We start from the raw sequence: 26,701 nt of genomic DNA, 5'->3' as shown, positions 1-26,701 counted from the left end.
GCACACAGGGGGCAAACGCCAACGCTTTAACCCTCCACACTCTTCTCAAAGCCAGTCCCCACTCCCCTCCACCCCCTCGCTACAGTCTGCCAGCCAGGCCGGTCGAAAGTCCCAGACCACTTACCTTTAAGTCTGGGCTCCATCAGTTCTCTTCCTTAGGGACTGCCTGTAGTCCCACGCAGTGGCCACTGCTCAGTCCTGACGCTGCTGGGACTACAGAGCTACCGGCCAATCTGACTGGCTGGCAGCTGTCTAGGCAGAACTTCCTCCCATTCCTCCTGGTCAGATGATGGCTGGACAGATGCCATTCCCTGCTCAGACAGTGCATGAAGAGCTACCCAATCACATCCTCTTCGTAACCAACCTGCCTGAGGAGACCAATGAGCTCACGATGTCCATGCTTTTCAATCAGGTCCCTGGATTTAAGGAAGTCCATTTGGCACCTGGTCACCATGATATCGCCTTTGTGGAATTTGACAATGAGGTGTGAGCTGGGGCAGCATATGATATGATGCACTCCAAGAATTTAAAATCACACAGTTGAATGCAATGAGACTCTCCTTTGCAAAGAAATGAGGGATCAGGAGGACCAAACTGGTTAATTCCGGCTTCGTTTTCAAATTATTTTTTAAATTGTGCATTATCTGGTCTGTATTGGAAGGGGTGAAAGTCCCACTCTGAAACAATTCCAAGTTCAGGCTGCTCCCAGCATAATATCGCTGTGGCGAAGCCAGGTTTCAGGTTGGCAGGCTGACAACCAACATTTCGGTTAGGGAGGCGAGGAATATGGTGTTCCATAAAATGAGAGACTTAGAGGCTTGGAAACTGTGCAATGAGTCTTGACTTAAATGTCAGGGGAATGTGTGGAAAGGCAAGAGAAGAAAGATCAGAAATTATTAAACTTTGGAGTATCACCTAAATAGAGAAGGACATGCCAATATATAAACCTTCCAGGTTCAGCAATTATTTTTCAAAAATTTTACACACAGAGCAAAATCTATTCCCCACTATTCGAAATATATTTCCATTGTAAATGAGAGAAAAGATACCCAAGAGTACGCTGAAAGGGGAACAATATATCAGAGGATTTCAATTAACATACAAACTATTACTACATTGCAACTAGACCTAGACCCAATGGGGCTCCTCAGAGAAAACAACAGAAAGCTGTGGTTGAGAAAAGGTTGGGTAATGAGGTTCACTAGTACATGGTACAATATCAGCTGAAACAACATTGCATCATGTGACTCAAGGAAAAGGGGTATATTTTGATCAACTGCCTTGATAGCATGCCATGTACAGACTGACAATGGGTACCTGTGATCCTATGTAAACCTCATGTCACAAATAAGAAATACACAGTAAAAACATTGATTGCCTGTTATCGCTTCCTGCGCACAATCAAGTACCTTTACTTATAGATGTTGGTTTGTTCCACCTCACTAGCAGTTTCCATTACACAGCAGCCCAGGCCTCGATTGGCTCATTTCCATTGGCTCCCAGGGCCACAGGGTGGACTGACCACCATTATTCGACAACAACAACCACAAATTGCATTTATAAAACACATTTAACACTTAAAAACCCAAGGTGCTTCACAGGAGCATTACAAAACAAAACTTGACATTGAGCTACAAAAGGATCTTATGGAAATAAAAACAGAATATGCTGGAAAAACACAACAGATAAGGCAGTATCTGTGGAGAGAGAAATGGAGTTAATATTTCAGACCGATTACCTTTCTCCAGAACCCATAGTGGGACACTGGGACAGGTTTCGTCAAAGAGCAATATAAGCAGCAATATAAAAGAGGAGAGATGGGTAGACAGGCCAAGAGGATTAGGGAGGGAATTCTAGAACTAAGGGCCCAAGAAATTGCAGGCATGGTCACTGATGGAGCAATCAAAATTAAAGATGCTTAAGAGGCCAGAATTTTAGGGGTGCAGAGATCTCTGAAGGTTGTGGGGCTCAAAGAGATTAAAGAGATAGGGAGGGGTGAGTCCATGGAAAGATTTGAAAACAAAGATGTGAATTTCAAATTTGTGGCATTTTTGGACCAGAGGGCACAGGAAAATGAATAGGACTTGGTGCAAGTCAGGATACAGGCAGCAGAGTTTTGAATCTTCCTCACCCCTCTCTTGTCCACTTCCAAAGAAGTATCAAAATTCGGGTCACTGCATTTTGCTTCAATCTAAATCAGGATGGGAACAGAATAGGGGGCCTAGGCATTAGGGGAAAAAAACTCTTGTATACATATGAAAAACTGGTTTGATTGCACAATTAAGTAAAAGGAAAGAGATTCAGTCAAGCGTAGACAAACCCAAACATCGCCTGGTCAAGCATGACTAGCATGCTTGAAAAGGCAGAAACCAATGCCAGAACTTGTACTATCCTGTTTTGCATTATCAAAATTTCTAGGCAGCCACTCCCAGAACCAGATGAGTCCTTATCCCAAATGCAGCATTAAAACTACTGTCTTACCCCCAGATTGGCTTTACTAATGCTAATAATATCAGGAAGTTACCTAGTCCCTAAGTAAAGTTCACAATCCTGGTTGGATGTATTCCTAGAGGTTTTATCCGTGATCTTCTGCCACCAACTCCTCTGCCCCATTATTTACCCGCCATCTCCAATGTTATTCATATCCAAAGTGTGCAAGTTAACTGGAACACATAATTTAATTTTAATCCCATGATTTTCCTTCCTGGGTTGCTCACAGCTTTCTCCAGGAGGTTAATCTTTAATTCCCGGAAATGACGGGTCAATCACGGAGTGCTGGTAATCCTATCTTTAAGATTATTTGGGAATGTGTTTGGAATGGCCTCTGCTTTGGGCCATGTTGCAGCATAGTCATTTATACTAACTGCAAAGCACCAGCCATCCAATTCTGAGATATTCAAATGAACAAACCAATTAAGACTAAAACAAGGCAGACCTTGATCAACAGTGTAAATGCTCACAGCTTTCTCATCTCAGAATCTATACCCTTGGGCCCCCAATCCCTACAGTGTCAGGGTCGAGGCAATGACTTTGATGTTGAGGGAGAAGGAGCTTAGCTGCAGAGTCGACAGGAAGTCATATTTCAAATCAACTCTCTCTCTGTGGGGATTTCTATTTGGCAAAACTCATGAAAAACTCTGAGAAACGTTCCATCTCTTTACTAGTTCCTAGCTTGGCAACTCAAGAGTTTATATCTGATCTGAAAACCAGGCCACACACACAAAATTGACTTTGCTACCTGGTTAAATATAAAAAAAGGAAATTTGACATTTAGCAACATTACCATTGTCACATTCAAAACCATCCAGATCCTGGGGGCACCACTGACCATAAATTCAACTGCACCAGCCACATAACAACTGGCTCTCCTCCTGTCTCCCCAAAACCCCTCTACCACCTACAAGTCAGAAGTGTGATTCTTTTTTTTTTATTCATTCATGGGATGTGGACATCTCTGGCTAGGCCAGCATTTATTTCCCATCCATAATTGCCCTTGAGGTGGCGGTGAGCGGCCTTCTTGAACTGTTGCAGTTCTTCTGGCGTAGGTACACCCACAGTGCTGTTAGGAAGGGAGTTCCAGGATTTTGACCTAGCGACAGTGAAGGAATGATGACATATTTACAAGTCAGAATGGTGTGTGGCTTAGAGTGGAACTTCCAGGTGCCTTCTGCCCTTGTCCTTCCAGATGGTAGCAGTCGTGGATTTGGATGGTGCTGTCTAAGGAGCCTTGGTGAGTTCCTGCAGTGCACCTTGTAGATGGTACGCACTGCTGCCACTGTGCATCAGTGGTGGAGGGAGCAAAAGTTTGTGGATGGGTTACCAATCTAGTGGGATGCCTTGTCCTGGATGGTGTCAAGCTTCTTGAGTGTTGTTGGAGCTGCACTCATCCAGGCAAGTGGAGAGTATTCCATCACACTCCTGACATGTGCCTTGTAATTGTGGATAGGCTTTGGGGAAACAGGCGGTGAGTTACTTGCTGCAGGATTCCTAGCCCTGACCTCCTCTGGTAGCCACAGTTTTGATATGGCCAGTCCAGTTCAGTTTCTGGTCAATGGTAACCCTCAGGATAGTAGGGGATTCAGCTATGGTAATGCCATTGAATGTCAAGAGGCGATGGTTATATTCTCCTTTGTTGGAGATGGGCACTAACTGGCACTTGTGTGGTCCTTGTCACTTGTCAGCTCAAGCCTGGATATTGTCCAGGTCTTGTTGCATTTGGACATGGACTGCTTCGGTATCTGAGTCGTGAATGGTGCTGAACAGCGTGCAATCATCAGCGAACATTCCCACTTATGACCTTATGATGGAAGGAAGATGGTTGGGCCGAGACACTACCCTGATGAACTGCAGTGTTGTCCAGAAAATGAGATGACTGACCTCCAACAACCACAACTATCTTCCTTTGTGCTATGTATGACTCCAACCAGCGGAGAGTTTTTCCCTTGATTCCCATAGACTCCAGTTTTGCTAGGGCTCCTTGATGCCATACTCAGTCAAATGCTGCCTTGATGTCAAGGGCAGTCACTCTCACCTCATCTCTGCTGTTCAGCTCTTTTGTCCATGTTTGAAGCAAGGCTGCAATGAGGTCAGGAGCTGAATGACACTGGGGAACCCAAATTAAGCATCAGTGAGCAGGTTATCGCTAAGCAACTGTCACTTGGTAGCACTATTAATGACCCCTTCCATCACTTTACTGATGTTTGAGAGTAGACTGATGGGTTGGTAATCGGCCAGGTTGGATTTGTCCTGCTTGTGTACAGGGCATAGCTGGGCAGTTTTCCACGTTGCTGGGTAGATGCCAGTGTTGTAGCTGTACTGGAACAGCTTGCTAGGGGGCGCAGCAAGTTCTGGAGCACAAGTCTTCAGTACTATTACCAGAAAAGATGTGCTGGGCTCCCTCATCAATAAGGATGGGGATATTTGTGGAGCCTCCTCCTCCAATGAGTTGTTTAATTGTCCACCACCATTCACGACTGGATGTGGCAGGACTGCCTAGCTTAGATCTGATCCTTTGGATGTGGAATTGCTTAGCTTTGTCCAACGCTTGCTGCTTGTGCTGTTTGGTATGCAAGTAGTCTTGTGTTGTAGCTTCACCAAGTTGATACCTTATTTTTAGGTTTGCCTGGTGCTGCTCCTGGAGTGCCCTCTTGCACTTTTTATTGAACCAGGGTTGATCCCCCTGGCTTTGTGGTAATGGTAAAGCGGGGGATATGCCGGGCCATGAGTTTACAGATTGTGGTTGAGTACAATTCTGCTGATGGTCCACAGTGCCTCATGGTTTCCCTGTTTTGCGTTGCAAGATCTGTTCAAAATCTATCCCATTCAGTATGGTGGTAGTGCCACACAACACAATGGAGGGCATCCTCAATGTGATGTCAGGACTTCACCTCCACAAAGACTGTACGGTCGTCATTCCTATCGATACTGCCATGAATAGCTGCATCTGCAGCAGGCAGGTTGGTGAAGATGAGGTCAAGTATGTTTTTCCCTCTTGTTGGTTCCCTCACTATCTGTCGCAGACCCAGTCTAGCAGCTATGTTCTTTAGGACGCTGCTAGCTCAGTCTGCAGTGGTGCTACCGAGCCACTCTTGATAATGAACATTGAAGTGACTCAGGGTACATTCTGAGCCCTTGCCACCCTTGGTGCTTTTTCCAAGTGCTGTTCAACATGGAGGAGTACCAATTCATCAGCTGAGGGTGGGGACAGTATGTGGTGATCAGCAGGAGGTTTCCTTGCCCATGTTTGACCTGATACCATGAAAGGTCATGGGTCTGGAGCTAATGTTGAGGACTCCCAGGGCAACTCCCTCTCCGCTCTATACCACTGTGCCGCCATCTCTACTCATCCATCTCCTGTCCCCAGACACAACCATCACCACCCCTGAGTCTGTCCTGCCATGTCTGGGGCATTGTCTGTAAGGTATGATTGTGTGAATATGACTATGTCAGGCTGTTGCTTGACTAGTCTGTGAGACAGCTCTCCCAATTATGACATCCAAGGTTGAGTTTGCTGTTGTTATTTCCAGTGCCTATGTCGATGCATGTCCCATTTCATTCCTTATTGACTATCTAGTTTGATAGTGCTGAACATTGTGCAACCATCAGCGAGCAGAACCATTTCAGAGAGCATTTCAGAGTCAACCACATTGTTGTGGATCTGGAGACATTAGTGAACCAGATGAGTTTTTACAATGGTTTCATGGTCATCAGATTTATATCAATTCAAATTCCACCATCTGCCCGGGTCCCTAGCGCATTACCCTGGATCTCTAGATTACCAGAGCAGTGACAATACCACTATGCCACCACCTCCCCCCTACTCTCCACTTGCCTGGATGAGTTCAGCTCCAACAACACTCAAGAAGCTCAACATCTAGGACAAAGCAATCTGCTTGATTGGCACCTCACCCACCACCTTAAATATCCTCTTCCTCCAACAAGGACACATAGTATGTGCCATCTGCAAAAGGCACTCCAACAATGCGCCAATGTTTTTTGACAGCGCCTCACACACTACAACCTCCATCGCCTGGAAGAGCAAAAGGCAGCAGGTGTATGGGAACACGACCTACAAATTTCCCTCCAAATCACACAGCATCTTGATTTGAAAACATATTACTGTTCCCTAATACAGTGAATCGCTGGGTTAAAATCTTGGAACTCCCTCTCGAAAAGCTCCGAGGGAGCACCTTCAGCGCACGGATTGCAGCGGTTCAAGAGGGCAGCTCACCACCACCTTCTCAAGGGCAACTTAGGGATAGACAGTAAATGGCTGCTTTGCCAGCAATGCCCATTCCCAGTGGATGAATAAAAACTCAAATAACGAAACAGTTAAGCCAAAATAAAAAACCCAGACAGGTGGCAGCATTCATTATAGCCACTGCAGGTATGAGGTAACTCTGGAAGGCAAGCAGCAATGACAGTTATCCTCAACATATTTGAAGATACTTTCTAATATACTCAAAAACTGCGTAATCCTCTGTGTAATGTTAAATAAAAGAAAACCGAATAAAGTTGAAAAATCCCCAATGAGACAAATTTTGTCATCTTTAAATTTCAAACTAGACAGGAGGTATTAAGTACACATTAGCGCCATTAAGACAGTAGTTAATTTAATTAAATTCTGCCCTGGTGAATGAAGCAGACTTCGAGACATCTTTCATTGCAAGACATGAAATTACAGCTTGTCAGCTGCCAGTGGCAGGATAAGGGAATGAACTGCAGAGTAAATAACATTAATGTGTCTGTATTAACCAACCAATTTAACCCAGATTTCTCTCTGCTGCTTTGAAGCGTGATATGTGCAGAAACCCCATCACAATGTTTAAGGGTCTTCAATTTGTGCAGCTGAGAAATCAAGAATTTCAGAGAGTTTATGCTAGAGAAACATAGTTTGGCCCAGCTGGTCTTTTTTTAATTCATTCATGAGATGAAAGCATCACCACCAAGGCCAGCATTTATTGCTCATCCCTACTCACCCTTGAGAAGGTGGTGGTGGCAGTGAAGGAATGGTGATATAGTTCCAAGTCAGGAATGGTGTGTGGTTTGGAGGAGAACTTGCAGGTGGTGGTGTTCCCATGTTCCTGCAGCTCTTGTCCTTCTGGAGGGTAGAGGTTGTGGGTTTGGACGGTGCTGTCGAAGGGGCCTTGGTTAGTTGCTGCAGCGCATCTTGTAGATGGTACACACTGCTGCTACTGTGCGTCAATATTGGAGGGAGTGAATGTTTAAGGTGGTGGATGCGGTGCCAAGCAAGTGAGCTGCTTTGTCTGGATATTGTTGAGTTTCTTGAGTGTTGGACCTGTGCTCAACCAGGCAAGTGGAAAGTATTCCATTGCGCTCCTGATTTACACCTTGTAGATGGTGGACAGGCTGTGGGGAGTCAGGAAGAGACTTACTCATCGCAGAATTCCTAGCCTCTGACCCGCTCCTGTAGCCACAGGATTTACACAGCTGGTCTGGTTCAGTTTCTGATATATGCCAGTGTTTAAGCTCCGCACAAATGTCCTCCCATGTTACTTCATTTCCTCCTAGCAGCATATTGTTCTATACCTTTCTCCCTCATATACTTATCAAACTTCCTCTTAAATGTTTCTATAGATTTGCCTCAACGATTCCATGTGGTAGCAATTTTCTATTTGCAAAATATTATTTATATAAAAACATTATATGCCTGATGACCGGTGCACACACTTCCTGTAGGGACACAACTCACCCCTGTGATCCAGGAGTGTATCCTCATGGTGAATGTGCACCCTCTGTACAAACAAGTCAAAACTTGCCTACCACGGGGTTTTCAGTAGCTTGTTTCATCTGATGAGCTTCCGTGTCAGACAACCACTTAACTGGACAAATCCTGCAACATGCTCTTTTAACCTTGCTAACATTCACCTCCAATTTCATTTATTCCACCATTTGTAGCCACACCTTAAGCTGCCTCGCCCCTCAGCTCTGGAATTCCCACTCCCAATCTGTCTGTCTACCTCTGCATACTTTCAAAACGTTGCTTAAAACCTACCACTTTGACCAAGCTTTTGCTCACCTGAACATCTTATGTGTCTGAGTGTCAAATTTTGATTTTGTCTGATAATGCTCCCCCTAAATGGCTAAGGATATTTTCCTACATTAAATATGCGCTATAAATGCAAGCTGTTATTGTATAGTCCTATAGCTCACTGGATGGAACTCAGTCCTGTATTATTCCAGACCCTTCCTGTAGAGAAGTTCCTGTAATGCATTTGACAGCTGTTCAGGGCAACACCATTCCAGATTCCTGGAACATTTCTGAATGGCCGTCAAGCAAGATGCTGCTTAGCTTACAGCTCAGTCATGACTCAGATTTATCATGTTCATCTCTGAATCAGAAGGTCGTGGGTTTAAGCTCCACTAGACCACAGAATCTAGGTTGGCACTACAATGTAATACTGAAAGAGTGCCGCACTGTTGGAGGTGCCATCTGCCCTTTCAGGCAGATGTAGAGGCACTCTTTTTGAAGAAGAGCAAGGGAGCTCTGAAGTCATGAAAGGTGCTATATTTTTATTCCACCCAATAAGCTGGCAAAAAATTAGTGATCGACAGCAACGCATAGATATTTATTCCACAAAAACGGAACACGATTGCTGAAATGTCCTACAGGAATCCAAATACAATAGAAACAAACTGAATCAAACTTCTTCAACAGTCCAAAGTAGGTAAAAGCACTGCATAGTTTAGCACCAAGCTCTATGGTTCAGATGTCTTGATCCCTGATCTGTGTTTGGACGTTCAAGAGACATTGGGAAAAAAATTAAACTGAATTATAAGTTTTAGACCTCAGTCTGCTCTGGGTACAGACGGAATTTGCCTGATATTAAGTTATGAATTCAGATTGAATCTTTATGAAAAGCCAATTTGAGTTGGGTCCCCAGAGCAAAAGGGCAGAACCCAACGAACTATTGTAATAAAAGCAAAATACTGCAAATGCTGTAAATCTGAAATCAAAATGAAGTGCTGGAAATACATCCCTCAAAATGAAGTGCTGGAAATACTCAGCAGGTCTGGCAGCATCTGTGGAGAGAGAAACAGAGTTAACGAAACAGAGTTAACTTTTCAAGTCAATATGACTCTCCTTCAGAACCAGATCACTGTAACTTTGCCACTGTCAGGGAAGAGGCTCAGGACTGTTTCACAAAGTCATTATTATCCTTATATCTGGAAGGAAGCTCGGAGGGATGTATTGTACTGTAAAATCCATCTATGTCAGGGACAGGAACACACCGAGGTCATCACAGTTACCTTCTCAATGGCAACTAGGAATAGGCAATAAATGTTGGACAACACCCATTCTCTGGGAAACCAGATAGTGTGCAGCACCTTCCCTGTCAGTGACAATAATCAGTTCATTCCCTAATTCCACATATATTCATTGAACTGGCCTTGCACAATGCAAATTAATTTACAAACGTTCTTTGCAAAATGCATGAGTCAGTTTATTGGCAAACACACAAAACTGTTTTTTGGTAATTAGCTGTTAATTAGTAACACAAAACAGCTGCTGGTACAATTTCAGCAGGCAAACACAGTCTGTAAATAATGCTCATAAATCTCCACAAATTTATTAATGACAGTACAACTGTCAGCATTTCTGGCTCAGAGGGACAGTGATACTCCTTTGTACATGCTATAGGTACACATACATTGTTTAAACAGCTGTGTTTTCCCCCACAACTATTTTTACAATCATGCAAACTGGAAAAGCCTGGCTTTCCTACACTATGAACGGTCCTGTGAAATTCATGGCATATTTATATGCTAGAAATGCTCATCACCCTGCAATACAACCAAGTTGCTGGCCTTTCCAAATTCTAGCATGTATACTCTGCTAGCGCTGGCAGAAACACAAACAGTTATGTCTGCAGGCATACAGATTCAAAGGCTCCTCTAATTTTGGGGAGAGGTTACAATGGTTTCAACCCTCCCAATGAAGCAATTAATACATTGGGTTAGTCTTTGAGGACAGGCTAAGATGTCAGCTTACAAGCAGTCAGAACTAGATGCCAACTAGCAGAAGCCTGTATCACTAAAGAAACCTATTTAAATTTGCTTTCAGCCACACCTTGACATTCTCATCTTGATGCAGACTTGCGATCCTTGCAGCCATCTTATTTAAATTCCTGCCATATCCAGTCGGAGCCTGTAACACACAGGGCAGACAAAATACACATTTGAGAGGTGAAGTCTCCATCTCCGAGCCATAGATGGCCAAGAGCAGGTAGTGGTGTCAGCCATGGCTCGGTGGGTAGCACTTTCTCTTTGAAGTCAGAAGTTTGTGGGATCAAGTCTGACTCCAGAGACTTGAGCACAAAACCTAGGCTGACACTCCCAGTGCAGTACTGAGGGAGAGCTGCACTGTTGGAGGTGCCATCTTTCTGATAAAATGTTAACCTGAACCTGCCCTCTCGGATGGACTTAAAAAAATCCCAGGGCACTATTCGAAAAGGAGTAGGAGAGCTCTCCTCCTTGTTCTGAATAATATTTACCCCTCAATCTTTGTTACAACAACAGATGATCTAGTCATTATCACATGGCTGTGCATGGGAACTTGCTGTGTGCAAATTGGCTGCTGTGTTTCTGACATGCCAGCTGTGATCACACTTTGAAAAAATGCTTCATTGGCTGCAAAGTTGGGAAGATGGTAAAGTGGTAGCGTCACTGGGCTAGTAATCCAGGGGCACCGGCAAATGCTCTGGCCACACAGGTTCAAATCCCACCACAGCAGTTTGTAGAATTTAAATTCAATTAATAAATCTGGAATTGAAAGCTAGACTCAGTAACGGTGACCATGGAACCATCTTTAATTGTTGTAAAAACTCATCTGGTTCACAAATGTCTCTTAGGGAAGGGAATCTGCCGTTTTTACCGGATCTGGCTTACATGTGACTCCAGACTCACAGCAATGTGGCTGACTCTTAACTGCCCTCTGAAAGTTCCTCGCAAACCACTCACTTCAAGGGTAAATAGGAATGGGCAACAAATGCTGGCCTTGTCAGTGACATCCACATCCCATGAAAGAATAAGGAATAAAAAAGGTATTTTAGGATGTTCTAAGGTCATGAAATGTAAGTTTTACTCTCTCTGGTTACTGTAACTGGCAGTGGAGTTGGTGCACAAAAGATTGACCAGGGTCCACGCTCCCAGCTGCAATACCATAGTTTCTTCTGACAACACACGTGCGTGTGCGTCACGCACACACATGTAGATACATGCTAAGGTCAGGACTGCATCTGCTTCATCAGATGAAAATAACTTGATGGCCCTGTCTACAGTGAGAGCAAGGAAGGGGAATAAATTTAAGTAAAACATCGAGGAGAGAAAACAGAAAAAAACATTCAGGCTACTTTTGTGGCCCCCAATCTGTTCTTCAGTAAAGTTAAAATTTTTTGAGATCCCTGTTGCAGAGCTGAGGACTGAGACAAAAGCTGTTAGATGGTGTCCTGTGGAGCTAAGTGGGATGACAGGTTTTACATTGTTTTAAGTGCCGAAAAGTGGAAGAGCACATACAAAGTAAACTGCTGTCTTCCACTTGTAGCCCCTGAGAGAGATTCTTTTCTGCATTCAGATAATGTTAAAGGCCTTACAGAGAATCATTATTTTATAATCATTATCAAGCTTTATTGTTGTGCTCATGAAGAAAGGGTAATGATAAAGGATAATGTAATGCTTTGCCCTAATACTCTGGTCAGGTGTAGATGTGTAATAAAGCTGCCTGTACTCTAAAACAAAAACAGAATTACCTGGAAAAACTCAGCAGGTCTGGCAGCATCGGCGGAGAAGAAAAGAGTTGACGTTTCGAGTCCTCATGACCCTTCGACAGAACTAAAACTCAGCAGGTCTGGCAGCATCGGCGGAGAAGAAAAGAGTTGACGTTTCGAGTCCTCATGACCCTTCGACAGAACTGAGTTCTGTCGAAGGGTCATGAGGACTCGAAACGTCAACTCTTTTCTTCTCCGCCGATGCTGCCAGACCTGCTGAGTTTTTCCAGGTAATTCTGTTTTTGTTTTGGATTTCCAGCATCCGCAGTTTTTTGTTTTTATATCTGCCTGTACTCTATCCCATCAAGTGTTGTCAGGGTAGAAACAGTCCCACTGTTTGCACAATCCTGAATTAGTGACTGTAAAGTCATATAGGACAGCAACACCAAGGCGGAAACTACCTTAACCCTAACCTCAGCACATTCTTCTCCTTCAAAGCAGCCTGCTGCTTCTATTCTCCTCACAAGACATTCTGAGTGAATGACACAAATTCTGGCTTAAACCCATGAACCCATCATACTTAACATGGTTGGAGAGAGCAGTGTTCTAACCTCACCAGTCTAGGTCAGACTGAAAGCCTGGTCCCAGGAATTCTGAAGAAAGGCCATTGACATGAAATGTTAACTATCTTTCTCTCTGCACAGATGCTGCCTGACCTGCTGAGTATTTCCAGCATTTGCTATCCTTCTCCCAGAGTTAAAGGTATGTGGCAAACCCCAGTCCTTGCTGATCGGTTCATTTTTGCAAATGGTAAACACATTCAGTTTGTCATTTATTTTCCCTCTATTTGTTAATCTCCTCCTGCTCCCCCACAACCGATCTGAAAGGGAGAACTCAGTCAATGCTATCTTTGGAAGGGAAGGAATGGGGAGGGGGAGGGAGGGAGGAGAAAGAACAGAGGGAGGGAGAGAAGGAAGGGAAGAGGAAGGAAGGCAGGCAGGAAAGAAGGAAGAAAGGCAGATAGGAAGGGAAGAAGGCAGGTAGGAAGGCAAGCAGGAGGCAGGAAAAAAGGCAGGAAGGAAGGTAAAATTCACTTGCCAATTTTAAGTGGATAGGTTTAAGCAAGTACATTCAGACATAGTATCCCTGAAGTCCCACCTATGTGCTTTGAAATTCTAAACAGACACATACCGCACATTTCTGATGTAAGGACACAGTTTATCTAATTACTTGGAAAGAAATATTTTGACTGCTGTGGGAATAGTGACTACATCGCGTATACAATAGCAGGGGGGAAAAAAACAAGCAAGTAAGCCTGAGGGAACTTTCAAATCAATTAACGGTCCAGTCAAGGTCCAATTTTATCACTGGCTGCTTGCAGGAGACTGTATCTTTTACATCCAAGTAATGTGCAGCCTTTTAACTGTTCCACGAGCAGCTTTTTTTTTTCAAAAAAAGGGTTTATTATCGAGTCCCGTGGTCGTAAAAGCTTAAGGAGGAGTTTACAGGGGTCACACTCCATCGCTGTGTCTGACAAATACCTCAACAATTGCTAATAACATAGTTACAAGGTTTCTCTTAAAGGAAAGCTTTATTCAAACCAAAGAAAATCCTATTAATGACTCTATTATCGCAACTCCAGTAAAACACACACAATAAGCACTTTAAAAGGCTTGAATTTTTAACACTGACTCCTTACTGCCCTCAGCAACTCGCAGATCCTCAAAGCACTGCCATTGAAATAGATTCATGTTCAAATATAGATTCTTGCTCCTGCTGCTTTTGTCTTCACATCAGTGTCCTAATATTCCCTGTGACGATACATTAACAATGTAGAGAGACTAATGGGAATTTTAATCGGGGTCCATTTCTTCATACATTTACTTTTTCATTATCAACCGTATAATTTAATTTGATTCACTGCGACTTTTAACAGGGGAACCGACGCAGCTTGTAAAATGGGATGGATTCAAAGGCAGCACTAAACCATTTGTTTTTTGGAGACCAACTTCTGATAAGTGAGTAACATTCTTTCCACGCATTTTATTCTTAGTGACGTATGATTAGTGTCTTCACTTGTCTAATTTCTGGCACATTTTTAAACTATAACGAAAAGTGCGCCTTGATAATATGAAAAATGTGAACATACTGCTCAACACGGACCAGTGGCGTGCAGGCCAGGAGTGAACGAGGTCCAATTTCGCATGTGATCTCAAGCTGGAGTTGTCTTAGTACCGCGGATGAAGGTTGAGGTGAGGTGAGGCGAGTGGGGGGAGATGGGGAAGAAAAAAAAATTCTGCCCATGGTTCACTCATGTTCATATGAGGATGTCAGGCTTAGCTCTAAAACTATGACTGGATAGTGCACAAACATTATAAACAGCTGGGTAACTGAACTGCAAGGCAAACAAGTACCTATGCAACTCTAGTCCAGAGAGAGTCAGAGCACCTTCAGAAGAAAACCAGGGGCAAACAAGGGGCGGGGATTGGGCAAGAAGGGAGGCCAGAAAACGTCAAAGGGCCTGTTCCTAGCCCGCATCCCATTTGCTTTATTATCACACAAAGTTTCTGCAGCCAACATGATTGCAAACACGGCCAGCAGGCATTTCATTAATCACGTACTGCTTACTCCTTTCATGATAAAACTACTCTGTGCAACAGTCCACATGTACCAGACTGGGTACCATTTGCCAAAACATCAGACTCTGAACTTCTGTGAAAATCTTTTACCCAGGTCAACACCGTGAAAATTCACTTATCGTTGTGTGTGGAACCGGAACAGTACTGTTCACATAATTCCTAGGAACTTGAGGATGCCACTGTTTAAGAAATTCTTGACCCTACTTACTGGAACAACTCAGCTGGGGAGCGTAGGGTATGGAATATTTGAAAAAAAAAATGACTCCACAGAATATGGTAATTTCCATTTCGGGTACTAAGTCCGTACTTCCCACATATGTCTCAAATTTAACGAGTGGTGCTGATGAATCTCCCATCTACTGTTGGCACTCTTAACTTCAAGTCTATTCTCCTGATGGTGAATTGGCAATCTTTGTAACCATCCTTTAAAAAAAATGCTATCTTTTATCATTTAAATAAGTGCTTTCGTGAACACTGAAAGGAGAACAAACTTGGAGAACTGGCTGAGTCCAGTGCTGTTAACAACTTACTCTAATGACTATACTGATTAACCTAAGTGTTCTGGCTACATTAAGTGATTACATTGGACAGTGAGAGACTGAGAGAAAACAAAAACAGAATTACCTGGAAAAACTCAGCAGGTCTGGCAGCATCGGCGAAGAAGAAAAGAGTTGACGTTTCGAGTCCTCATGCATCCGCAGTTTTTTTGTTTTTATCTTTGAGACTGAGAGAGAGCTGGATTAACAACAGTTCAAAGCCAGTAAAACAGAGCACTGGCCACTGAGTCCTACCTTCTGAAGGAGCTGGATTTCACTTCAGTAGAAATATAGTCAGTAACAGAGTCATATTAGACTTGAAACGTTAACTCTGTTTCTCTCCACAGATGCTGCCAGACCTGCTGAGCTTTTCCAGCACTTTTTGTTTTTATTTCAGTAACAGAGACTGCTGGCCATTAAGTGCTACCGTGTGAGGGGAGCTGGATTCATATTGGTACAGAGGCAGCAAGGACATTTAAATCAAGACAGTCCCTGCGCTCCAGAAACCTAAGCGTTTTGCTTTGCTCTGATTTATTCAGATTTTTCACCAGAGTTTGAGCTTGTTATCCTTGTAGGTCAACACCTTTCCACATGCCATCGTTACTCAATGTTTGAGCAAAGTACCAAATGTACATTAGCATGACAAAATTAATGATAATTTCAACAAGGTTATATTAATGATGAGAAGAATTCATCATATCCACTTCCAGTACAGTCCTGGTTCCCTTTGTGTCAAGTTAAACTATGTTTGGACTGAGAACAGAATTCAGGAACAATTGTCCGTGAAGAAGATTTGCACATGCACCATTACTGCCAAGTTGTGTTTGTGATTAGAAGTTCTGGTCACACACAATTTCCCTGATGTTGGAGGAAGCTTCACAAGGATACTGGTCACATCTATGAGTGGAGTGAGAGCTCAGGGTAAAACGTCGGGCTTGACCTCAAACATGCTATTGACCCCTTAATGCAGGCAGCAGAATCACTTCCTTGATATCTGTCGAGACAGTGCATGTTGCCTGGCATAGATCGCACTGCTTGCCAAGGCAACAGTGTAATACAAAGCAGCATTAATGGCAGCCTACTTCACTTTCACGAACAGTCACCTCAATAGGTCAATTGGTCATATCATCATTCACCCTCTCTTGGTGTCAGATGGTGCAAGACGGGGCATAATCAGGCTCAGGTTTTGTTTGAGAGGGGAAGGGTAAAAACACTGTAGCACAGAGCACAGACAAATATGAAAAATCTTCATTCAATGATGAGCTTTTTATAATAGAGATATCCTGGGAAAGACATACATGCATTTCCTTTTATATGTATGAGCCACTAAGGAGCCATGAAGAATACTGAATTCGTGAATACAATGGGCATTAGTACTTAAATAAAGGCAAAATACTACAGATGCTGGAAATCTGAAACAAAAACAAGAAGTGCTGGGAAAACTCAGCAGGTCTGACAGCATCTGTGGAGAGACAGACAGAGTTAATATTTCGAGTCCGTATCACTCTTCTTCAGAACAGACCTTAGTACTTACACTGGCATTAGTACTTACACTGCTCGCACATTAAGTTTAGACATGGGGTGGGCACTTGAAAGTGCTCAGTGGAACACTACCACCCCCTGAAAAACACTCCTTCAGTTTGTTGTTAGTGCAAGGCTGAAGGGAGACAAAAAGCACACAGAACCCTGCATCACATAATAGTGAAATAGTCAGCAAGCTGTGGGAAGAAATTCTTTTCCAACCAGAATCTTAGTCCTGCAGGGTATTTTCTCATGGATGATTTACTCATTCCTATGCAACAAGTGGGAGATAGTATATTAGATGGTAACAATTTTGTGTATGAGAGATAATTGAAAAATCTTTGTGCACGGCAAAATACAAGCATAGCAAGTGTTCTTCTTTGCCTGTGTAATTCACTTCTTCAACCATTTCCGTTCGTCAATGTAACTCACTTTTGGTCTCCTATTCTTCATTTTACACTAACTAATGTTGGTCTTCTATTCTTCATTTTACACTAACTAATGTTGGTCTTCTATTCTTCATTTTGCACTAATGTTGGTCTTCTATTCTTCATTTTACACTAACTAACGTTGGTCTTCTATTCTTCATTTTGCACTAACCAATGATGGTCTTCTATTCTTCATTTGCATGAACCAATTTTGTCTCCCATTCTTCACTTGCACTATCCACTCTGGATCTTCTACTCTTCACTTGCACAATACACTGCTGGTCTCCTGTTCTCCTCTAAATAGCTTTACAGTTTGTCCCCTTTTTTTTCTTGTTCAACTTACCACTAGTTCTCTATTTCCACTAACTGATTCAATTTCAAGCATCTGATTCCGTCAGTCCAACTCTCCTCCAGGATCCATTTCTCTAGTTGCATAACCTACTGCTGTCTCCATTATCCTGTACAACTCATTGCCAGCTCACTATTCTCCTCTCTGCAAATCACTGATGATTCCCCACTCTTCTCCAAACAACTCAGATCTACTCTGCCACTCTCCTCCACTGCTGGCCTCCTATTATCTTCTACATAACTTTCCCCACCTCTGTACCCTCTCCAATATAACTCATTGCTGGCTCCTACTATCCTTTCTTGTAACTCATCGCTCCTCTATGAAACTTACTCCCTGCTCTCCTTTAATTCATTATTTACTCCAATTCTGCTCGAGGCAAATCGTTGTCTACCCCCACATTCTCCACTAGCTACCTCACCAGTGGGTTTTGATACCATCTCAAAGGTACACACGTTTCCCATTTCCTTCAGCAACACAAGAGAAAATTTCACCAAGCCTAATCAAAGGGATCCATCTTATACCGTGACCCAGTGTGACAGAGGCACATAGGGAAGCAGGTTATAAATAGCTATGTACGGAGGAGATCAATAGAATTTTATTCGCAAGCTCAGTGGTTTGATGTGAAAAGTGAGGACATTTTTGCCTTTGAGGTAGCCTTGGCCTTTGAGAGCGTATTAGGATGCTGTAAAACCCCAGCATTCTGCCAGCCAGAGTCTCATGTGCACACATACTTGTGCATACTCCTATGCATAGGAACACACTTGCAAACACATAGATACACTCCTAGGCACACTTGAAAACACACAAACACACTCAAACACATTCTGATGCACACTCACAAACACACATTCCTAGGCACACTTGCAAACACACACACACTCTCAAGGACACACTCTTAGGCACACTCGCAAACATAGGAATACACTTGCAAACACATAGATACACTCCTAGGCACACTTGAAAACACACAAACACACTCAAACACATTCTGATGCACACTCACAAACACACACTCCTATGCACTCGCAAACACAGACACACTCCTAGGCACACTTGCATACACACACGCAAAAACTCTCAAACGCACATTCCGATGCACACTCGCAAACACATACTCCTACACACTTGCAAACACACACTCGCAAACACACTCTTACATACTTGAAAATACACACTTACGCACACTCACAAACACACTCCTACGCACACTTGCAAAGACACAATCCTATGCACACTCCCAAATGCACAGACCCACATGCAAACACATGCTCGCAAACACATACACAGTCAAAGACACATTCCGATGCACACTCACAAACACACAGACACACTCTGAGGCACACTCGCAATCACAGACACTCGCCTAGGAACACTAGCAAAAACACACTCCAACGCACACTCGTAAATACACAATTCGTAAATACACACTCCTAGGCACACTCGCAAAAAACACACTCCTAGCACAGTCATAAACACAAACTCTGATGCACACTCGCAAACACACACCCCGAGGCACACTCGCAAACACACACCCCGAGGCACACTCGCAAACACACACCCCGAGGCACACTCGCAAACACACGCTCCTAGGCACACTCGCAAACACACGCTCCTAGGCACACTCGCAAACACACGCTCCTAGGCACACTCGCAAACACACGCTCCTAGGCACACTCGCAAACACACGCTCCTAGGCACACTCGCAAACACACGCTCCTAGGCACACTCGCAAACACACGCTCCTAGGCACACTCGCAAACACACGCTCCTAGGCACACTCGCAAACACACGCTCCTAGGCACACTCGCAAACACACGCTCCTAGGCACACTCGCAAACACACGCTCCTAGGCACACTCGCAAACACACGCTCCTAGGCACACTCGCAAACACACGCTCCTAGGCACACTCGCAAACACACGCTCCTAGGCACACTCGCAAACACACGCTCCTAGGCACACTCGCAAACACACGCTCCTAGGCACACTCGCAAACACACGCTCCTAGGCACACTCGCAAACACACGCTCCTAGGCACACTCGCAAACACACGCTCCTAGGCACACTCGCAAACACACGCTCCTAGGCACACTCGCAAACACACGCTCCTAGGCACACTCGCAAACACACGCTCCTAGGCACACTCGCAAACACACGCTCCTAGGCACACTCGCAAACACACGCTCCTAGGCACACTCGCAAACACACGCTCCTAGGCACACTCGCAAACACACGCTCCTAGGCACACTCGCAAACACACGCTCCTAGGCACACTCGCAAACACACGCTCCTAGGCACACTCGCAAACACACGCTCCTAGGCACACTCGCAAACACACGCTCCTAGGCACACTCGCAAACACACACTCCTAGGCACACTCACAAACACACACACACTCTCAAAGACACACTCCTAGGCACATTCGCAACATACAGACCTATGCACTCGCAAACACAGACACAATCCTAGGCACACTTGCAAACACACACACTCTCAAACGCACATTCCGATGCACACTCACAACACAGACACACTCCTAGGCCCACTCGCAAACACACAGATACACTCTTAGGCACACTTGCAAACAAATACTCCTAGGAACGCTCGCAAACACACACACCTAGACACACGCAAACACACTCCTAGCACAGTCACAAATACAAACTCTGATGCACATACGCAAATACACACTCCTAGGCACACTCACAAGCACACTCTCAAAAACACACTCCTAGGCACACTCGCAGCATATACTCCTATGCACTCGCAAACACATAGACACACTCCTAGGCACACTTCAAACATACATGCACACACTCTCAAACGCACATTCCGACGCACACTCGCAACACACAGACACACTCCTAGGCACACTTGCAAATACACAGATACATTCCTACACACACTCGCAAACACAAACCCCTACACGCTTGCAAACACATACTCTTAAATACTTGCAAATAGACACTCCTACGCACACTCGCGAATTCACACTCCTACACATATTTGCAAATACACACCCCTACGCACACTCAAACACACACTCCTATGCACACTTGCAAACACACAATCCTATGCACACTCACAAATATACAGACACACTTGCAAACACATGCTCACAAACACACACAAAGTCAAACACACATTCCGACACACACTCGCAAATACACAGACACACTCCTAGGCACACATGCAAACACAGACACACTCCTAGGCATACCCGCAAACACACAGATACTCACCTAGGCACACTCACAGATACACATTCCATCGTACACTTGCAAACACAAAGACAGGCTCCTAGGCACACTCGCAAACACACAGCTAAACGTTCAGGCACACTCACAAAAAGACACTCCTACACACTCACAAACATAGGCTCCTAGGCGTACTCACAAACACAGGCTCCTATGCAAACTCACAAACACACATTCCTACACACACTTGCAAACACACACACTCTTACACACTGTCAAACACACATGCCGCCACACTCGCAAATACAAACACGTAAATACACACTCCTATGCACACGCGCAAATACACACTTATGCACTTGTAGACATGCTCGCAAACACACAGATGCAATCCTAGGCACAATCGCAAACACACACACACTCCTCTGCATATTCGCAAACACAAACATAAACACTTGCTAACTCAACTCCTACGAACACTTGTAAAAACAGTCGCAAATACATACTCCTATGCACTCGCAAATGCACACTCACAAATACACATACACTCCTATGCACACTTGCAAACACAGTCGCAAACAGACACTTGTGAATTCACACTCCTACGCACTCACAAACACACTCCTACACACACTCACAAACACACACACTATGCACTCGCAAACACACACTACTACACACTCGCAAACACACTGCTACACACTCGCAAACACACACACTGCTACACATTCGCAAACACACACACTGCTACACATTTGCAAACACACACACTGCTACACACTCGCAAACACACACACTGCTACACATTCGCAAACACACACACTTCTACACACGTGCAAATACATAGCTGCACTCGTACACATGCTCACAAACACACAGATGCACTCCTAGGCCCAATCACAAACACACAGATACATTGCTACACACACTCGCAAACATATACTCCTAAGCACTCTAGCAAATACACACTCCTATGCACACACAAACACATATGTACACTTGCAAACAACATAGATACACTCCTGCACACTTGCAAACACACAGAAACACTACTAGGCACACATGCAAACACCCAGATACATGCCTAGGCACACGCTCAAACACAGGCTCCAAGGCTCACTTGCAACCACATACTCCTATGCACACTTGCAAACACACACTCTTATTCACACTATCAAACACACAGTCCTATGCGCACTCACAAATACACACTCTTATGCACTCGCAAACACACAGCTGCACTCATACACACACTCACAAACACATAGATGCACTCCTTGGCAGACTTGCAAACACACAGATACACTGCTATGCACACACGCATATACTCCTACATGCTCGCAAACACATACTCCTACGCACACTCGCAAGCACACAGACACACTCCTACACACACTTTCAAACATGTACTCCTATACGCTCACATACACACACTCCTAGGCACACCCACAAACACACACTCCTAGACTCACTCACAAACACACGATCCTACGCACACTTGTAAGCAGACAAACACACAATGCTACGCACACCTCCAAGCACATACTCCTACACACTCGCAAACAAACACTCCAAGGCTTACTTGCAAACACACACTCCTATGCAGACTCGCAAACGCACATCCCTATGCAGACTTGCAAACGCACACCCCTTTGCAGGCTTGCAAAGGCACACCCCCACGCACGCTCCCAAAGGTACACTCCTACGGACACTGGAACAGGCACATTCCTACGCACGCTAACATATACACACTCCTACGCATGCTCACATATACATAACACGAGGCGCAGTGGCAAACACACACTCCTAGGCACACTGGCAAACACACGCTCCTACGCACGCTCATGAAGGCGCACTCGCAAACACACACACTCCTAGGTACACTCACGAAGACACAGATGTACTCCTAGGCACAATCGCAAACACATGGATACACTCCATCGCACACTCACAAACACACTTCTAGGCACACTCGCAAATACGCACTCTCAGGTACACACTCGTGTACTTGCAAATACACACTCCTATACACACAAACAAATATAGACTTCTAGGCACACTTGCAAACATACAGAAACACTCCTAGGCAGCCTCGCAAATACACACACTCTCCTACACACATTCGCAAGCACACGCTCCTACGCACACTTGCAAACACACAGCTACACTCCTATGCACTCTCGCAAACACATACTCCTACACACTTGCAAACATACACTCGCAAATACACACTCCAACATTCTTGCAAATGCACACTCGTATGAGCTAATGTACACTCCTACGCACACTCGCAAACACACACGCACTGCTGCATGCACACGCAAACACACAGGTGCACTCGTACACACACTCAGATGCACTCTTAGGCACAATCGCAAACACACATACACGGCTATGCACACTCATAAACACACAAATACACTCCGACGCACACTCGTAGGCACACGCACAAACACACACTTCTAGGCACACTGGCAAACACACACTCCTCAGCATGCTCGTAAATACACACTCCTCGGCACACTCGTAAGTACACACTCCTATGCACTTGCAAACATACAGACACACTCTTAGCACGCTTGCAAACACACACTCCGGCGCACACTCGCAAACACACATGACTAGCACATTCGCAAACACACACTCATAGCGCACTCGCAAACACACTCATAGCGCACTCGCAAACACACCCACTCCTAGGCATACTGGCAAACACCTGCTTCTAGGCACACTGGGAAACACACTCGCTCCTAGGCACACTCGCAAACACATTCTCGCAAACACACAGATGCACTTGTACACACACTCGCAAACACACAGATTCACTCATAGGCACATTTGCAAACACACACTCCTACGCACACTTGCAAACACACAATCCTAGCATACTTGAAACACACATTCCGAGCACACATGCAAACACACCCGCTCCTAGGCACACTTGCAAACACCCGCTGCTAGGTATACTCGCAAACACACCCGTTCCTAGGCGCACTCGCAAACACACCCTTTCTAGGCACACTCGCAAACACACCCTTTCTAGGCACACTCGCAAACATACAGAAACACTCCTAGGCACACTTGCAAACACACACACACACACACACTCCTTCACACATTCGCAAACATACGCTCCTAGGCACACTAGCAAACGCGCGCTCTGACACGCACTCGCAAACCTGCTCTCCGACACGCGCTCGCAAACGCGCGCTCGCAAATGCGCTCGCAAACGCGCGCTCCGACACGCGCTCGCAAACGCGTGCTCCGACACGCGCTCGCAAACGCGCGCTCCGACACGCGCTCGCAAACGCGCGCTCGCAAACGCGCGCTCCGACACGCGCTCGCAAACGCGCGCTCGCAAACGCGCGCTCCGACACGCACTCGCAAACGCACGTTCCGACACGCACTCCGACACGCACTCGCAAACACACACTCGCAAACACACACTCCGACACGCACTCGCAAACACGCACACGCAAACACGCACTCCGACACACTTGTAAATAAAAACCCTTATGCACACATGCAAATACATAGCTGCACTCGTACACATGCTCACAAATACACAGATGCACTCCTAGGCACGATCGCAAACACACAGATACATTGCTACACACACTTGCAAACATATACTCCCAAGCACTCTAGCAAATACACACTCCTATGCACTCACCAACACATAGGCACACTCGCAAACAACATAGATACACTCCTACATGCTTGCCAACACACAAAAACACTACTAGGCACACACGCAAACAACCAGATACATACCTAGGCACACTCGCAAACACAGGCTCCAAGGCTTACTCGCAACCACACACTCCTACGCACGCTTGCAAACACGCACTCTGATGCACACTCTCAAATACACAGTCCTATGCACATTCACAAATACACACTCTTATGCACTCGCAAACTCACAGCTGCACTCATACACACACTCACAAACACTCAGATGCACTCCTAGGCAGACTTGCAAACACACAGATACACTGCTACGCACACGCACAAACATATACTCCTACACGCTCGCAAACACATATTCCTATGCACACTCACAAGCACACAGACACACTCCTACACACACTCTCAAACACAAACTCCTACACACTCGCACACACACACTCATAGGCTCACTCACAAACACACACTCATAGGCTCACACACAAACACACAATGCTACGCACACTTGCAAACGCACACTTGCAAACGCACACTCCTACGTACACTTGCAAACGCACACTCGCAAACGCACACTCGCAAACGCACACTCGCAAACGCACACTCGCAAACGCACACTCCTACGCACACTCGCAAACGCACACTCGCAAACGCACACTCCTATGCACACTTGCAAACGCACACTCCTACGCACACTTGCAAACGCACACTCCTATGCACACTTGCATACGCACACTCCTATGCACACTTGCATACGCACACTCCTACGCACACTTGCATACGCACACTTGCAAACGCACACTCGTATGCACACTTGCAAACGCACACTCGTATGCACACTTGCAAACGCACACTCGTACACACACTTGCAAACGCACACTCGTATGCACACTTGCAAACGCACACTCGTACGCACACTTGCAAACGCACACTCGTACGCACACTTGCAAATGCACACTCGTACATGTACAGACACTCAAACACACAGACACACTTCCAAACGCACACACTACTAGGCACATTGACAAAAACGCACTCCTACATGCACTCGCAGATACATTCTCCTACACACAGTGGCAAATACACACCCTCCTAGGCACACTCGCAACCACACACACTCCTAGGCATGCTCGCAACCACGCACATTCCTAGGCACGCTCGCAACCACGCACACTCCTAGGCACGCTCGCAACCACGCACACTCCTAGGCACGCTCGCAACCACGCACACTCCTAGGCACGCTCGCAACCACGCACACTCCTAGGCACGCTCGCAACCACGCACACTCCTAGGCACGCTCGCAACCACGCACACTCCTAGGCACGCTCGCAACCACGCACACTCCTAGGCACGCTCGCAACCACGCACACTCCTAGGCACGCTCGCAACCACGCACACTCCTAGGCACGCTCGCAACCACGCACACTCGCAACCACGCACACTCCTAGGCATGCTCACAAACACGTACACTCCTAGGATGCTCGCAACCATGCACACTCCTACCTACTGCAAACACACACTGATACACACTTGCAAATACAACTCCAATGCACACTCGCAAATACACACTCCAAGCACTCGCAAACACACAGATGCACTCCTTGGAACAACCGCAAACACACATACACTGCTATGCACACTCGTAAACACACTCCAAAGCACACTTGGAATCACACAGTCCTAGGCATGCTGGCAAACACACACGCGCAAATACACACTCCTACATTCTTGCAAATACACACTCCTGTGCACACTCCCAGGCATGCTGGCAAGTGTGCACTCACTGGCAAACGCACACTCGCAAACACACTCACACACACTTGCTAACACACATTCCTAGGCACACTCCTATGTACTTGCAAATATGCACTCCTGGGCACGTTATGCAACACACTGGCACGCTCGCAAATACACAGGCACACTCGCAAATACACAGGCACACTCGCAAATACACAGGCACACTCGCAAATACACAGGCACACTCGCAAATACACAGGCACACTCGCAAATACACAGGCACACTCGCAAATACACAGGCACACTCGCAAATACACAGGCACACACGCAAATACACAGGCACACTCCTTCACACACTCAACATACACACTTCGCGCACTTACAA

General features: G+C 45.3%; 1 protein-coding gene across 7 annotated transcripts in view; it reads right to left on the bottom strand.

The window, feature by feature from the left end:
* The window catches only part of agap1 (ArfGAP with GTPase domain, ankyrin repeat and PH domain 1), a 689,020-nt gene that overhangs the window by 240,893 nt on the left and 421,426 nt on the right, over nt 1–26,701 (bottom strand). Inside the window, exon 10 of one of the 7 annotated variants that reach the window (XM_041200796.1) lies at nt 10,148–10,669. The exons of the other annotated variants lie outside the window; for them this stretch is intronic. Within the exon in view, the coding sequence (XP_041056730.1) occupies nt 10,556–10,669 (114 nt within the window). The 3' untranslated portion in view covers nt 10,148–10,555. Of the gene's footprint in view, nt 1–10,147; nt 10,670–26,701 lie in introns of those variants that run through there. 7 annotated transcript variants of the gene reach the window in all.

Source organism: Carcharodon carcharias, chromosome 12, assembly GCF_017639515.1.
Source record: "Carcharodon carcharias isolate sCarCar2 chromosome 12, sCarCar2.pri, whole genome shotgun sequence".
NCBI lineage: Eukaryota > Metazoa > Chordata > Chondrichthyes > Lamniformes > Lamnidae > Carcharodon > Carcharodon carcharias.
Note: the sequence above shows the minus strand (reverse complement) of the source record. Positions and strands in the feature narration are given on the sequence as shown.